This window comes from Corvus moneduloides, chromosome 1 (genome assembly GCF_009650955.1).
Source record: "Corvus moneduloides isolate bCorMon1 chromosome 1, bCorMon1.pri, whole genome shotgun sequence".
Taxonomy (NCBI): Eukaryota; Metazoa; Chordata; class Aves; order Passeriformes; family Corvidae; genus Corvus; species Corvus moneduloides.
In genome coordinates this window covers 42,173,989-42,188,892 of record NC_045476.1, presented here as the reverse complement: position 1 = coordinate 42,188,892, position 14,904 = coordinate 42,173,989, and the positions used below count along the sequence as shown (strand labels likewise).

Below are 14,904 nucleotides of genomic sequence, written 5' to 3'. Positions count from 1 at the left end.
TTAATGAGATTGCATTTTCCTCTACCATGTCTAACTTCAGTCTGAGAAGGAAGATAACACAAAGAATGGAACAGTTGAGAGTGCACTGCGGTCACAATTGATTTAGAAGCTTACGCGCGATTTTTTTTTTTTCTTCTATCTATGTTGATAAAATCGGAGAGCCTGTGGCTAGTACTGATTTAGATTTCCAGCCTGGATTTGTTCCTGTTTTTCTCCTTACTCCAGTTCTCCTTGTGCAGTGCTGCGTGGCGCTGGCAGCCTGAGAGAGAGGGAGCTCCAGTCACACGCATAGACTCAGACCGCGGAGAGGAGATTAACATCAAGGAGCCCACATTTGCAATAGCGGGTGGTGCTGGGGGGAGAGACGAGGGGAAAATAAAATAAAAGCAACAATCGGGTAAATGCTCGTCTCTTCTCGCCACCAGCACCTTGCACAGGTCTGAAATCGCTTGTTTTGCTTTGCTGTATTGCGCTTGCCTGGGCTGTGGAGAGGGGAGGGGGAGGGGAAGAAGGGGGAGGTTTAACTTTTACTTGACATTACCGGGTTATTGTCACTTCCCCCGTGTTAAACCTCGGTGGTTTCCCCTCGCCCCCACCCCCTCCCCGGGCTCGGCTCTCTCCAGTTAACTTTGTTCAAACGGCTGCAGCCAGGAGGGCTTGTCCGGGCCTGGGACACAGATAGCGTAAAGTAAATAACCACCACAATTAGGCTGGGGCCGGGAGTTGATCTTCGTGGCGAGAGATCTGCTTAGTTACCGTTTGCTGTTTCGGGGCGATTGAAGGCCGCCGTGCCAAGGACACACACACACACACACACACACACACACAGCCACTCTTACACACGCACGCTGGATACAAAAGTCTGGAGGATCTAGGGGAGAATTGCAGCCGCCGGATCGGTGCAGCAGCCGCGGCCAGAGCCATGCGTGTCACGGCCTCCTGAGGGGGGAAAAGGAAGGAAGGGAGGAAGGAGGAAAACAAAAAGAGAGAAAGAAAGAAGGAAAAAAGAAAAGAGGGAGAAAGGAAAGCCGAAGAAAGACGCGGGGTGGTGGAAAGTGTTTGCCTGCTTTTGTCTCGCAATACAGTGAACTGGAAGATGGAGATGGATGTTAAGGGAGTTTCTCCGTGCCCGGAGCCCATCCCCCCGGCGGCGGGGTCTGGCGGCTGCCCGCACCAGCGCCCGCACCACCGCGATGGGCAGCCCGCGGAGCCGGCCCCCGCCGCCGACAGCGGCCACCCGGAGCGGAGGCACGGCAGCGAGAAAGAGGACAAAAAGGTAGGTCCGCTCGGCCGCCGGCCGGCCGGCGCCGCGCCCGCCGGAGGGGCCGGCTGCCCGGGGCCGCGCTCGGCGGGGCGGGCGGGGCCGCTCCCGGGGCCGCTCCCGGTCCCGCTCCCGCCGGCCCCGGCCGCGGGCAGCCCCGCGCCGCCCTTTGTCAGCGCGGCGGCGGGAGGCGGGGGGCCGGCGGCGGAGGTTGTCTGAGGACACGGGGGTGGCGGGGCGGGGAGCACGGGACCGCCGCCGCCGGGCCCGGGGCGCCGGGCATTGTTCCGCCCGCCCGCCCGGCGGGAGCGGCCCAGGTGCCGCCGCCAAAGTTTAACCTCACTTCGAGGGGCCGCGGCCGGCGGGGCCGCCGCTCCTCTTCCCTGCCCGCGCCTCGCCTCGACTTCCACCCGGCGGCGAGGGGCGAGTCACTTGGGGAAGGAGCTCGGGTGCTGTGTCCCTCCAGCCCTGCTGTGTCATTGCGGACCGGGGGACGCTGCTCGCTGCCGAGTGAGAACCTGCGGGTGACGGAGTTGAGCGAGAAATGGGTCAGATCGCACCCTTTGGTGCGGATGTGTCTGCTGCTGGGAGAATCGGAAAGTAGGGAGGATGGGATGGGAAAAGGTTGCCATTAAGATAATGTCAGCGGAGTGCATTGATCAGTGCTTTTGTCTGTGGGCACTGTCTTCACTTCCATTCATTTTTCTCGGCATGGGTTTGCTAAACTGAAGCCGATGAATTCTGCCGTGTCTGTAGGTCTGTGACAGGCAGAGACCGGTAAATGTGTAAGTTTCATCGTAATTCGGTGATGGTTGCAAGGTGTGATCCATGTGTGCTAGACTGTAAAACACATCCGTTTATATTTTATTGAAATCCGAGTAATTCTCTGAATGCACAGATATCCCCAAACAGATTATAATCCTAGAGTAATGTAAAAAAGAAATGTTGGCATGTACTGGATTTGAGCCGTGTTTCTTCAACTAGTTTTACTATAGTTTGGTTTTGTTACAAATGTGTAAGAGAACAGTAACACAATGAAGGAATGTAAACGAGCAATGCAATAAATCAATGCAACAATGTCACACCACATATTTACATGGTTAGAGCTCCAATTATCATGAGAAAGACTAGGTATTTTTTAAAAATTGTGTTTTTAACTGTAGACCCCGAGTTTTCAGCATTTGCCTCCTACACTTTTACGTTTGTTACTGTTCAGTAAAATCTGTGCTACTGTTTTAATTAAAAGAGAGTATCGATGCTGGATCATTTAAACAGGGCCTGTACAGTTTAAGAGGGTGGATACAAGGGCTTTATTTTTAAAATGGTAACTGGTGGTTTACATCTTGTGATAGATGAACACAGAATTTCATCTCCTCTGAGTTTATGAATATTTAATTCTGTCGTGACTGTATGTTACTGTACATAGCTGAATGATTTGTGTGTGTGTGTTTGTTTCTAGGATCCCTTCCCTTGCATTGTGCTACTTACTAAACTTAAAATTATTTTATTTAAAAAAATTAAGGTGTAGAGCCAAGGTTGCCATTTACACATGACTTCGTTGTGCCACTGCCTCGAGCATTTTAAAACCCTGCCATCAGCAGAAATCCATGCTCAATAATTACTTTCTGATGTGCCACACAGTCTGTCTAATGTTTTACCAATCATGGACATGAGGAAGGCAAAGAAGGTGTGACTCAAGGTGAATGAGCACCAAAGAAGGCCCGATTCTCTGTGGTGTGGCTAATTAATGTATTTAGATGACTCAGGATTGCACTATTTTATTCTGTATCTGCCAGCATTTTCTGGACATAGAAACAAAAGTACTACTTTTTTTTTTTTTTTTTTTTTTTTGTCCTATCTATAGCCATGCTAAAGTACTGTGTTATATTCTTCTTTTTAAAATCCACTATTAGCTTTTCCAAGCTTGCCATTGCCAAGGTTGTTGCAATGACTAGCTTGTATTTTTGGGATGTGCTGTGATATTTCAAACCTCCCCTAAATGTATGTATCTTTTCTGGATGCTGTCCCAGGACAACCAGTACTTCTTATTAGTGCAGAACTATTTCAGATATCTGGTAAAGTACTGGCACTAGAAATATGGTGAGAAGGGAAAAACCCATTAAAGTGATAGTAAAATCCAACACTATTGTGGAAAAAACCCAGGTCAACTACAAAACTAAATTCAAGCATTTCTGGAAACATCACCTAAGAACTTTCTAAATGGATTGAAATAACTGTACCATTGTTTATTTGGCCCTTATACAAACATCAGAGGCACCCTGATGCATCTTAGAAGTGTAAGAGCTCTATGTGGAAATTGTAAAGGACATTAGAACCTGGATTCCTGACATGTGTATAATTATGACTAACTAAATATTAAGATCTTACAATGTCTCATGATTTCACTGTCAGATTTGTTTTTTGGGATCATGCTTCAATTATAAAAAAATCTTGTATTTAATCATTGAGCTCCATTTCCAGTGGAGATAAAAAGAGTTTTACTTCCATCTAAATGGAGCTGGGTCAAATTTATGTTCTAATAAAGGTATTTTTTGTCACTGCCTCCAAAAGGAACATTGCTGAATTAACCAAAGCAAGTATTTTCCTAAGCCTATGGAATTTCAGTAGAAGATGCTACCATAGCCTTACCTATATGGATATTGAAGGGTTTTTTCCTGCTGTATATTAGCTTTTTTATTATTTGTTGTTGAACTTCAATAAAATTTTGAAACATGTGTAGCTTGAAATATATCCCACTGTCTTCAGCTGGGATGCTGACATGATGAAATGTGTGCTTAAGTGCTTTGTTGGAGGAAGACCTAGGTTACTTCTCATATATCTTTCTGTTGAAACTATCTCTGACTGATGTATGAGAATAGAAATTATGAAGATTGACTTTATAATTTATTAAATATACAGTGCTTCGTGCTTTAAAGCATAGTTGCCATTTGGGTGGGAGAAAATGAAGCACAAATAGTAGAGTACTTCTCTACTGACTCTATATAGGCTGACTCTATATGGATGCTATGTTTTTCTCTTAAAGCAAAACACATCAGAAAATATTTTTCAACACTCCTACAATGTTTTCTGTTATTTTAGTTGAAAGCATATAGGTCTAACCCTATATACAGAAGCATGTTGACATTCTCCAGTATGGCAAAGTGAGTGACTGGGGGAGAGAACAACCTGCAATTCTGGCTGTTCATTCCTGGCTGGAGGTGCAGCTGATGCCTGTGACAGGTTGTGTGGGTGGATTGTCGCACCATCTTGCCACTCCATGACTCAGTGCCAAAGGATGCAGGCCCCTAAATTGTACCAAGGATTCTTTCCAGCTTATCTTGGAATGGTTGCATCTTTCCAAGGATCAGCGTAAGGAGCACTGGAGCACTTTGGGAGTAGAAGGCAGCTTTGCAATTCTTTTGCAGACCGGTGACTATGGGTGAGGTTTATCACAGTTCACAGCTCAGGATGGGCAGAGTTTTCCCAGAGGTGGTACCCTGAACCCTGAGTTAGGACTTTCAAGGCCTCAGCTACAGCCAGTCTATTACAGTGTTTCCATTTTCCAAAGCCCCCAGGTTTTCCCAAAGTTGGTCTGAGGTATGGATTTGGTAATGTCATGTTTCATACTGAGGAGGACTTCTGTATCTCTGTGGTATGCACAAATCATTTAGCACAAATGATCTACAAACACACCCAGAGCTTTCACTTTATACCTACATTCCAGATATAAAACCATCTGTGAAATAGCTCCAAAGTGAAGAACTTTCTGTGTATTTACATGGAAATGAGTACACTGAGGTTATAGCAAAAGCAAGCAAAAGCAAGCTGGGTGCATTGTATTCTGGTTCACAACCAATTTGCCAGTGCTTGATGCAAGAGTTCTGAGATGTTTTGTGGCCTTATTTGTTATTTCCTAGGATGCTCACCTCTGATAGTGCTGTGTGAGAATGGCACCCAAGCGTGAGCTTCTAGAGGGGAAAAGCTGAGTGCTTTGGGGAAAGGCACTTGGTATTAACTTGGGAATTCTATTCTGCTGTACATGTGATCTGATCATCAGTCTCTGAAAGCCTTCTGCTAGTGTATTTACAAGAATACTGCTATCAACAATACAATCAAGTGCTTGTTCACTCATCCTTCACAAGCAGTAGGTCAAGAATAGTGGAAGACACTGCAGGGGAATTATTTTTTAATAGTTTCTCTTACGTATTTAGTTTAGTTTGATTTGGAAAGCCAAATGTTGCTATGCGTTTACATTTGGAGAGAGAAGGCTCAAGAGATGCAGTTTATGCTTAAAGCAGATGGTGGGGGCTCTTTCAGGGGGTAGATCATTCCAGTCTCAGATCAGATGTGCTTATCTTGTCTTAGGCAATTCCATTGTGAACAGAAGAGGACTTGTCAACCATTGTCTTGTTTCCTGGAGATTTGATTGAGTTTTCTTTTGCCAGATCCTGTGTTGAGCAATTAGAAATTAAGAACCAAAAGCTAAAACTGAAATCAGTAATGGATATGAGGAACCAGTATGGGATGTGTGGGATGAAGAAAGCAGAAATAGATGACACTATTGGTTGCTGATGGTAGCAGCTTCTCCTGATAATAGTGTAAAATGCACCACCTTGTATTAGCTGGAGTTTCCAAGCACTGAAGGCTTTTTGTCAAGTGTATCATGGGCTATGGTTCTGCCAAATATAATGCAGGCATGAATAGTCAAGGTCAGGCCATTATCTGCATAGGTGGACAAATTCTTCACCACACAGACATGGCAGAAAATTATACATGTGGCTGTTTCTGTTCTGAGAGTTTGATGTCAGGCAGAAATTCCAGTGTATGCTTAAAGTGAGGACAGAGCTGGAGAATAATGTGTCTTTGTCTAAATCATTGCTAAGAAGATTTCAGAAATCATTCCCCAGCCCAGCAACATCAACTCTATCTTTTTCAGGTCCACTCTTAAGAACCTATTCTTCGTTCTTAAGCTGTTCCTAACTGTGCTGTGGGCCATCGTGACATTGGTATTGAGCTGCATAGTTCAGTTTCTTCCTGATGAAGTGGCCTGAAAAATAGTCGGCACCCTTTTCTTCCAGAGTTCCCAGAGCCTGGTGGCAGCCTGGGTGGTGAGCCTGACCCAAAGCCACAGACCCAGGACATTCTGAGTCCCTCATCTTGAGGTGTTTGTCCTGCACATTCCCAGATTCAAGCTCTGGGTGCAGGCTAACTCATGGGAATGTGGGGACACTCCTGGACATGTGTTCCTGGAATGGCTGCCCAAAGCCACAGCATCTGGCAGGTGCCTCTGGAAGGGAGGTTTTAGTCCTTTGTATTGCTGATGTGGGCAGCAAAGCTTTTAACTGTGCCATTAACCTGTTTCAATGAGCAAGACCCAAGAGCCATCTGCTTTGAGTAAAAAATTCAGATTAAAAAAAAATCAAAAAGAGGAAATTCACTATGAACTGAAAGCCTTGCTTTGCAGACATGTCTGCTTCTGCATTTTGATGCATTTCATGTACTCTGCCTCACTTTTCTCTTGCTTTCTGCTGAGAGAATGAATCCTTAGATGAACCTAAGACTGTGCCTCTATTACAAAATTAAGCAGATGCGAAGAATAGAAAAAGAGAAACTGTTAGTATCTGAAGGCAAGAATAACAAACTCATGTTTTATTAGACATCAGAGACTCCAAAAGGAGAAAAGACATTGGGAACAAGACCTCATTATTTTCATATCTCCAAAATTTATTTTTGTCTCATATTGTGGGAATTCCCTTTACTGCATGACCAGGAGGTCAAGGGAGGTGATTCTCCCCCTCTGCTCCACTCTTGTGGACCCCACCTGGAGCACTGCATCCAGCTCTGGGGCTCCAACATAAGGAGGACATGGAGCTGCTGGAGTGAGTCCAGAGGAGGCCACGAAGATGATCAGAGGGCTGGAGCATCTCTCTGATGGAGACAGGCTGAGAGAGCTGGGGTTGTTCAGCCTGGAGACGAGAAAGCTCTGGAGACTTTACAGTAGCCTTCCAGTGTGTAAAGGGGGCTTACAAGAAGACTGGAGAGGGACTTTTTACAAGGGCATGGAATGATAGGACAAGGAGAAAGGCTTTAAACTGGAAGAGATAATTCTTAATTAGATATTAGGAATAAATTGTTTACTGTGTGAGTGGTGGGGCACCTGGAACAGGTTGCCCAGAGAAGTTGTGGATGCCCCATGCCTGGTTGGACGGGGTTTTAAGTAACTCAGTATAGTAGAAAGAGTCCCTACCCATGGCAAGTGGTTTGAAATGAAATGGGTTTTTTTAAGGTCCCTTCCAGCACAAACCATTTTAAGATTCTATGATTCGATGATACGGGAAAAAATCTTACCTTAAGTAGATGTCAAGAGTAGGACAACATTATTGTTACACTAAATCCAAAGCACAGCACTGTACCAGCTACTGAGAAGAAAATTAACTGTATCTCAGAATCTGTAATGAGGAGAATATGAGGTTTATGGTAAAGCATAAAGTTGGAGAGTGAGGGGTTGACTTCTGTGCTTTGCCTGTGTCTGTGTTAAAACAACATGCTTGATAGTGCATGTGAACTATTCTTTAAAATTTTACCCAATACTGAGATTTCTGCAAGAAGAATATCCTATTTAAAATTGTTGTCCCCTCAGATAAATTGTATGAGAAATGTTTTGGCAGAGATTAACAGTTGTACAGCTGTTTAAATTTTTCATCCAACTGATCAATAAGTGGATGAAGCTTGTAAAGGTGATCACACCCTGACTGGTTCCTGTGGTAAACATAGAGATATTCATTGTAATAGGGAGATTTCGTGAAAAGTAAGTACTGCTTAGAGTTAATACAAAGTGAAATTAAGTGCATATGTAGTTGATTAGGTAGCAAATTCAGGGACATAAACAATGAACATCATGGGTGGGAGCTGAACAACGCTCTTGAGTCATTGGCAATACAACCACAAGTTTTGTATGCAGAAGACACAGAACTGACTCTCTGGCTAAAGGCAATTTTGTCTTGGCTGCAGAAGGGTTGTGAGGATTCCTACTTGGAGGAAGTTGCAGCACTGAAAAGGGCTTTGTTATCTCCTCTTGAGCAGTTGGGGCATTGCCTTGATTCGGATGTAGTGGTATGCGTTCATGCCTATGTGCCGAGACTGGAAAGCAGTCCTATTCAGAACTGCATATGACAGCTCAGAGCTTGGCCAGTGCATGGCATATCCTTCCCACTTAAGCAGAGCTTGTTCTCAAAAGCCCAGTATTCACAGGAATTCCTGGCCAAGGGTTGAGTGCCAGCTTGTAACAAATCTGAGGCTTCAGACAATGGATAATCAATGAAGCTAGAGATGAACAATACCCATGTTGTTGCATGCTATTCCCAGTGTTTTCCTAGATGCTCACAGTGTTTTTAGACCATCTCTATCTGTGGTAAAAACTTACTGTGTTGTGCTGAACCTTATGGCACAGTAAGTTTTACTAGACTGAGGTTTCAGTTTACTTAATTGCCTAAGCTAAGAAAGATGTATAGTTACTGATGTGTGAAGTGGTTCAGTTTTTGTTTGATTCCATATTTGGTTGTTCTCTGCCTGGCTGTAGCCATGCTGCTCATATAGCGACTGGGATTATTTCCCAGCACCCTGTGCTAGGTGGATTTTTGTACTGACTAGCTGCCAGTAGTAATTGTCTGGTAAGGGTATAAAAAGTTGCAGAGTCTCAGTAGAGTTATTGTTTTCTAACATCTTGTCTCTGCAAATACCCAACTAGTAAAGAAAATGGGACTACAGCTGTAAATGGGAAAAGTGACAACAGGACCACTGATAATAATTTCCATGAAAGTAGGTATCAGATCAGGTTTTAGTGTGATGTTTAAATGTGTAGAAGAAAAAAAAACAGATCTGAAAGGCAATATAGATGTTATTATTCTACAGTAGTTTCTTTCCTTCCTCACTGTCATTCTTCCTGCATGGCTCTGAAATTCTCCTCTGCCTATAACAAAAATTTGTGTTTTGTTTCAATTCTCCACATTGCATTCTGAGATATAGGGGCAATATTAACTGTTCCAGGAACTCTAGTAACCAGTGCATCTTAGCTGGGATAAAACAAGACACAATTTGGCTCATAGTATGGACAAGGACAGTCATGTATAAAATTCATTAGACAGCCATAATTTACTAGAAAAGGAGTGATTCTTCCATGCCTAATGTCTTCTGCCATGTGTTTAAATGCAGCTGTTATTTTCATTATACATTATATGAAGTGAAGACCAATCTTGTTACAGAAGCAGAATAGAAACAGTTTCCTTGACTGAAAAGCAAGTGTTGGTTGAATAAAAATTACAGACTCAAGCCACAAAGCTTGGTTAATACACTTACTGTTCCTGGGCTTCGGAGTTCATTCCATTGAACACCTTGTCCTATGGTTACAGAGTTCATTCTCTCCAAAAAGCTATTCTACACAAGTTGTTCAAAGTGCTAATGTGATCAGCAAGTGTGGGGAAAATAAAGGTAATATTTCCCCATTCCATTCTAGACCATCTGCAAAGGATTCTTATAATTGATTGGAGAATGAAAATAAAATGCTGTGGAGCTCATGCCTGTTCTGTCAGCATAGAGTCTGTGTTAATTGATTTCAACGAGTGCCTCAAGCACCACTGACACCTCTTTTTCTCTATTACCTAGTGATGGTTGTCTCACTGAGGTTATTATCTAGTCTGTACTGATTTTTAGGTGGCCATAGCAGAAACTACGGTTTTGGATCCAAACTAACATACTCAAGGTAAGTGTTTGTGGGAAGGGAGTTAAGGGCTAGTATCTACCAAAGATAATTTTTATGGCTGTTATATTTAGTGGGAATTTTGTGTTCAATATAGTATAGTATAAATAAATGGCTTTGTGCTTTTCTGAGGATTCAAGAAGAGTACATTATTGCCTTGGGGTAGTTACTGTGTGAATCAGACATGACACAGGAAGGGTGACTACAAGTCCTCACAGATGGGCAGGTAAGCATGATGTGTGGGGGTAGGTTGTAGGTAACTTCTGCTCTTCAGGTGAATTAAGAGTGAGAGGGAGTGACATGGAGGGGCAGAGAGGAAGTAGCTGGAAAGCTAATTGAAAGCAGCAACTTTTGAGTAGGGCTAGAAGAGAGGAGTTTGTAAGGTTCACGTTTTGAGGCAAAGGAACTTTATGAAGTGTGCACTGGGTCCATGTGGAGTTAAGGAAGCACACAGCAGAATTTCGCAGTGTTCGCAAAACACCCACTGAGGCTTCACAGACATTATACAGTGCCCCGGTTAGCCTTGTTAACTTTATTGAGTGTGCTTCGAGGACATGCAGACTTTCAAAGTATGTGAAAACCCTTTTAATAATTAATTGGCTTACTCTCTCCCACCTATTGTTTCATATCTAATAAAAGGCAACAAGTCCTTGCCAAAGAAAACAGATACAATAGTATTTAGGTTAGTTGGGTTTGAGATATGACAGGGAAAAAGGATATCCCCAAAGATCTTGAAACTTTAAAAATCCCCATTTTTTGTCCTGTCTTATTTCTCCCATGACTATCATAGGATGTGCTCTTAAACTAAATTTTCCCTGATCTAGTAAGTGGTTTTGGGAAGATCAGTCCATTTTTAGAGTGCTCCTATATGAACTAATTTATAACTGGAAGCATGTTTCAACTTTACTGTGTCAGGGACATGCTGAAATTCCCAAGTGATAAAATGACTTTTTCCTGAAGCAGAGCAGGCATCATCCACATTATCATCTACATCCCTGCACACATGGTGTGGCACAGGAAATGATGCACCATTATCAGATGGCTGTTAAGATGGATGCAGGGAAATGGCGAGGTTGCTGGCGTGGCCTCAAAGACAGACATCCACAGATGTTCTGTAGTCACTTCAGTGCATGTAGTTGAAGTATGCCTGTTGTGCGCTTGGGGAAATTTTTGCTTTAACAGAGAACACTTAAGTTTGGAGGAGGTCATGAATATGTTTCCAGAGGGAGAAGGAAGGAGCAGCAAGCTCAGAGGGAAGGAAAGCCATGCAGGTTTTCAAGAGACCAAGAGGAGCAAGGCAGCAACAAAGAGTCAGACTTCATCTACGTCCCGCAGTGGGGAGGTGGCTAATACAGTGTCACCCACTATTGTAATCTTACGCAAAGCATAGCCTTATTAGACCTTAAAATGGGATCCAAGGGTGCCACTTCTTGAACTTGTCAAGAGGACACACCCTGTGCAGAAGATAAATAATTGATGAATCAATTCAGAGAGAGGCCATGTGGAGGTTAGAGCATCAGAAGTGATCAAGGTCAATGTGGTTCAGGGAATCTTTACAAGAAGTGTTAAACCAGAGGACTGTCATGAGATAATCAGCCAGATCAACATCAAAACTGGGATCATCCTGTGCTGGGAAGCACTGCTCAGGGCAGGAAGAAGGCTCTGGGCTCTCTGGTCTGCTCTCTGCTGTGCATGCTCTGCCTGTTGGTAAGACTTGAACACTTTCTTGCTTTAGGCAGTGTTTCACAGTCATGCTTTTGCATGCTGCTGCACACAGAACAGTCACTGAGGTCTTCCTAACTGATCAGGTGACGCAGTCACAATTGTACTTAACTGCTGTTGTTTTAGACTTAGACTTAGCTCCTCACAGCAGGTTATCTGTTTGGTCACACTATCCTATTGACTGTGGCATTGTGCCCGATAGCCAGAACTATCCATACTGCCCATGTTTGTCTGCAGGTTCAAGCAAAGCCTATGGAAAGGTGTCATTCTGCAATGTCAGTCTGTATGTCGCAAGTGACTGCGCACGTTACCTATGATCATATCACAACACCCCTTAGTCATACATCCACATCTGATGGTAGTAACTGGAAGAGACTAGAGACAGTAAAATCAGAAAACCATAGATAACAAGTGCTTATGTATTATGTACTGTGTGTTGTTGCTGTTAAGAACTAGGAGCAGGAAGACACAGTGACACAACAGTTAACAGGGGCCTAAAGCATAACTCTCTTATTTGCTGATAGAGGTGACTTGTTTCTCACCTACACAAAGGAAAATTATAGATGAATCTGTCATAGGTAGAACTTTTGCCATTTTTAAGATGCAGGTCAGAGCAGTTGCACCTGTTGACACACAGTTCTGTGGTATCAATAGTCTCAGCATGCAGTGTGGTCCTTGTTTTGTTATACATCTGTGGCAGAGACTGTCACAGCTACCCAGAACACTGTGAGCAGTACAGAAGTTCAGCAGCCGGGGTTAGGACCTCTGAAAGGTGGTGTGGACATCACTGCAGAGAATTTAAAAGGTGAGCTACCAGATGATAAGTACAGTAATGTTCTGTGCACGAAGCTACTCCGTGCACAAACAGAAGTGTATGTGTTGTGCAGAGTGAAGGCAGAAGATGTTGTGTTCTTCCAGCCAACACCTGTTGTGTTATAGTGGTGCATAAAATAATGAGGGAAAAGCATATGTACAGCAGTGAGGCAAAAATAATAAAATCCATATTTAAAAGCCAAACCAATGTAAAATGCATAAATACAATGATGGGATCTAGTGATAAATTTTAAATGCTGAGTTACAGAAAAGAAGAATAAGGCAGTTCATCCTTTTCCCTCAGTTAGCAATAATAAGGGAATGGGACCTGCTTGTATGGCAGGCCACTGCTTGATCTTGTATGTGGAGGCACATTCACCACAGGTAAAATACTATTTCAATACTCCATCTGTCCAGCTGGTACTGGATGCCAATGCAATACTGGCCACAGAGAGCGACAAAGTCTTACCTCACATCTGTAGTCTGTTACTAGCCTCTTTTCTGACCTTCCAAACCAGTGCCAGGGTGTGCTGGTAGTGCTCCTGTGGACTCGGCAATAGAGAGCAGAGACCACACCCTTGCCATGAGTATTACTGTACTTCTCTGACAGCAGCTTTAACACTATAGCATCAGCCCAGATCTGTAAGGATCAAAAGATTAGTAAATTAATAAATTTTAAAAGCACAGAGTTTGGAAAAGTGCATCTAACACGCTAACACCATCATTAAAGCTGACTTAGTTAAGTATTTGACTTCATAGTAGGCTAAAGACAAATTTTGTGTCCTACTAGAAAAAAAGGAATTTCATCACGTTTTTCACAGGCATGTCATATTTTACTGACTTAAAATGATTTATGACCAAGTAAAACTTGTTACGAGTAGAAACTATGCAGGAGGGAGTGGAGAGGTACAGATTGTTAAAAAATAATCCAGAGGAAGGTTTATTAATAGGTTCAGATGAGGTCACATGTGCATTGTCAGTGCTCTAACAGCTTACAGAATTCTTACATTTACACACCTAGGAGAATGACATTCTGTAGTATCAATGGGAAATTGAAACTCACTTGTGTTCTTCAGAGCTGTAAGAGAACAGTTTTGAGCAGTTTAATTTTGGGAGTAATTTTCACATTTGGGGAAAAAGGAAGGAACATGGACAGGTCTTGTTTTGAAATAAATCTAAAGGTTTAAAGTTTACTAAAATAACAATTTTACTGAACATGCATAGTCCAAATCTTACTCTATTTCACACAAAACCGTCTAGAAAGTCCCTTGATGAGATTTTGTTTGGGATTAGGAATTATCCTTCCTTGGAGCAGGAGAATGCTGTAAATCTTCCACTTCGTTCTTGTATGATTCTGTGCTGGAAAATGCTTTGATGCTTTTTAAAATGAAATGGCATCCACAGAGAGTTTTCAGATGCACTCAAACTCCAAAAGTTGATATGCATTAGCTGACAATTTTATAAAATGAATGTAACTATAAATAAAATTACTCACTACAGTCTCGCATGTTTGCAGATCAGATCTTGGAATTCTGAGGTTTTGAGTGAGAAGTACCATCTTCCTTTTTGTAATTAAACATTGCTGCTACAATGAAGCCTGTACACTTACATGTTCATGTAGCACTAAGGATAATATTTCAACAGTATAAGATTGAATACCCTGCTGCATCAAAAACAGTCTTTGAGCTCCGGAATGCCAGTGTGCTGGGGATGTGATGCCTAATCTGAATCTATTTTTGGTAGTAGATAGTTGATATAAAGTGGTAGTGTAACAACTGAACAGTGGTTTGAAGCACCTTAAAAAGGAAATATATTTTGAAGTTGAAACTGTTGGCTAACTTGCATTTTCCAAGGTTGATATATTTAAAGAGGTATTTCATTATAATGCAGTATTTCAAATTCTAAGTAGTCTTTTTTAGAAGGGATGTGTAACAATGTCAAATGTTGCAGTTGATAGTGTAGCCTTAGCCTGCACAACAGATTTATAAGAGCAGAATTCTTTGTCCGCTTGCTCTTGCTGGAGCGTCAGTTTGAAAAGTAACACATCTGTAATAGAGTCAGGTTGCTTTTTTATCAGCAGCTGATGGTGACACTCTTAAGAAAGGGCCGAACTCATACCTACAAATACATTTGTCAACAAAATATGAGCATGCAAGACAACAGTTCAGTCACATTTCACTTTCATTTTTTCTCTTTTGTGCTAGGGAGTAACTTTCAAGTGTCAGCTCTTTCAGCTGAGTGTCAGCCTTTTTATAATTTGCTGCAGCATGTCAACCCCCTTAGAATTACCATATGTTAGCTGTTTACCATGTCAACTGAAAGCATGCGCATTGAGCTGCTCCCCTTTGCCCTA

The 14,904-nt window shown here is 42.7% G+C and overlaps 1 protein-coding gene across 4 annotated transcripts in view; it reads left to right on the top strand.

Moving 5' to 3' along the window:
- Positions 1 to 251: 251 nt before the first annotated feature.
- RBMS3 (RNA binding motif single stranded interacting protein 3) overlaps positions 252 to 14,904 on the top strand; it is a 711,648-nt gene continuing 696,995 nt past the window's right edge. The window contains exons 1-2 of one of the 4 annotated variants that reach the window (XM_032107595.1): positions 252 to 437; positions 1,086 to 1,276. In XM_032107595.1, coding sequence (XP_031963486.1) covers positions 1,097 to 1,276 — 180 coding nt within the window. In that variant the 5' untranslated portion in view covers positions 252 to 437; positions 1,086 to 1,096. Of the gene's footprint in view, positions 438 to 543; positions 1,277 to 1,606; positions 1,772 to 14,904 lie in introns of those variants that run through there. The other 3 variants (XM_032107605.1, XM_032107598.1, XM_032107611.1) reach the window with 3 other exon arrangements.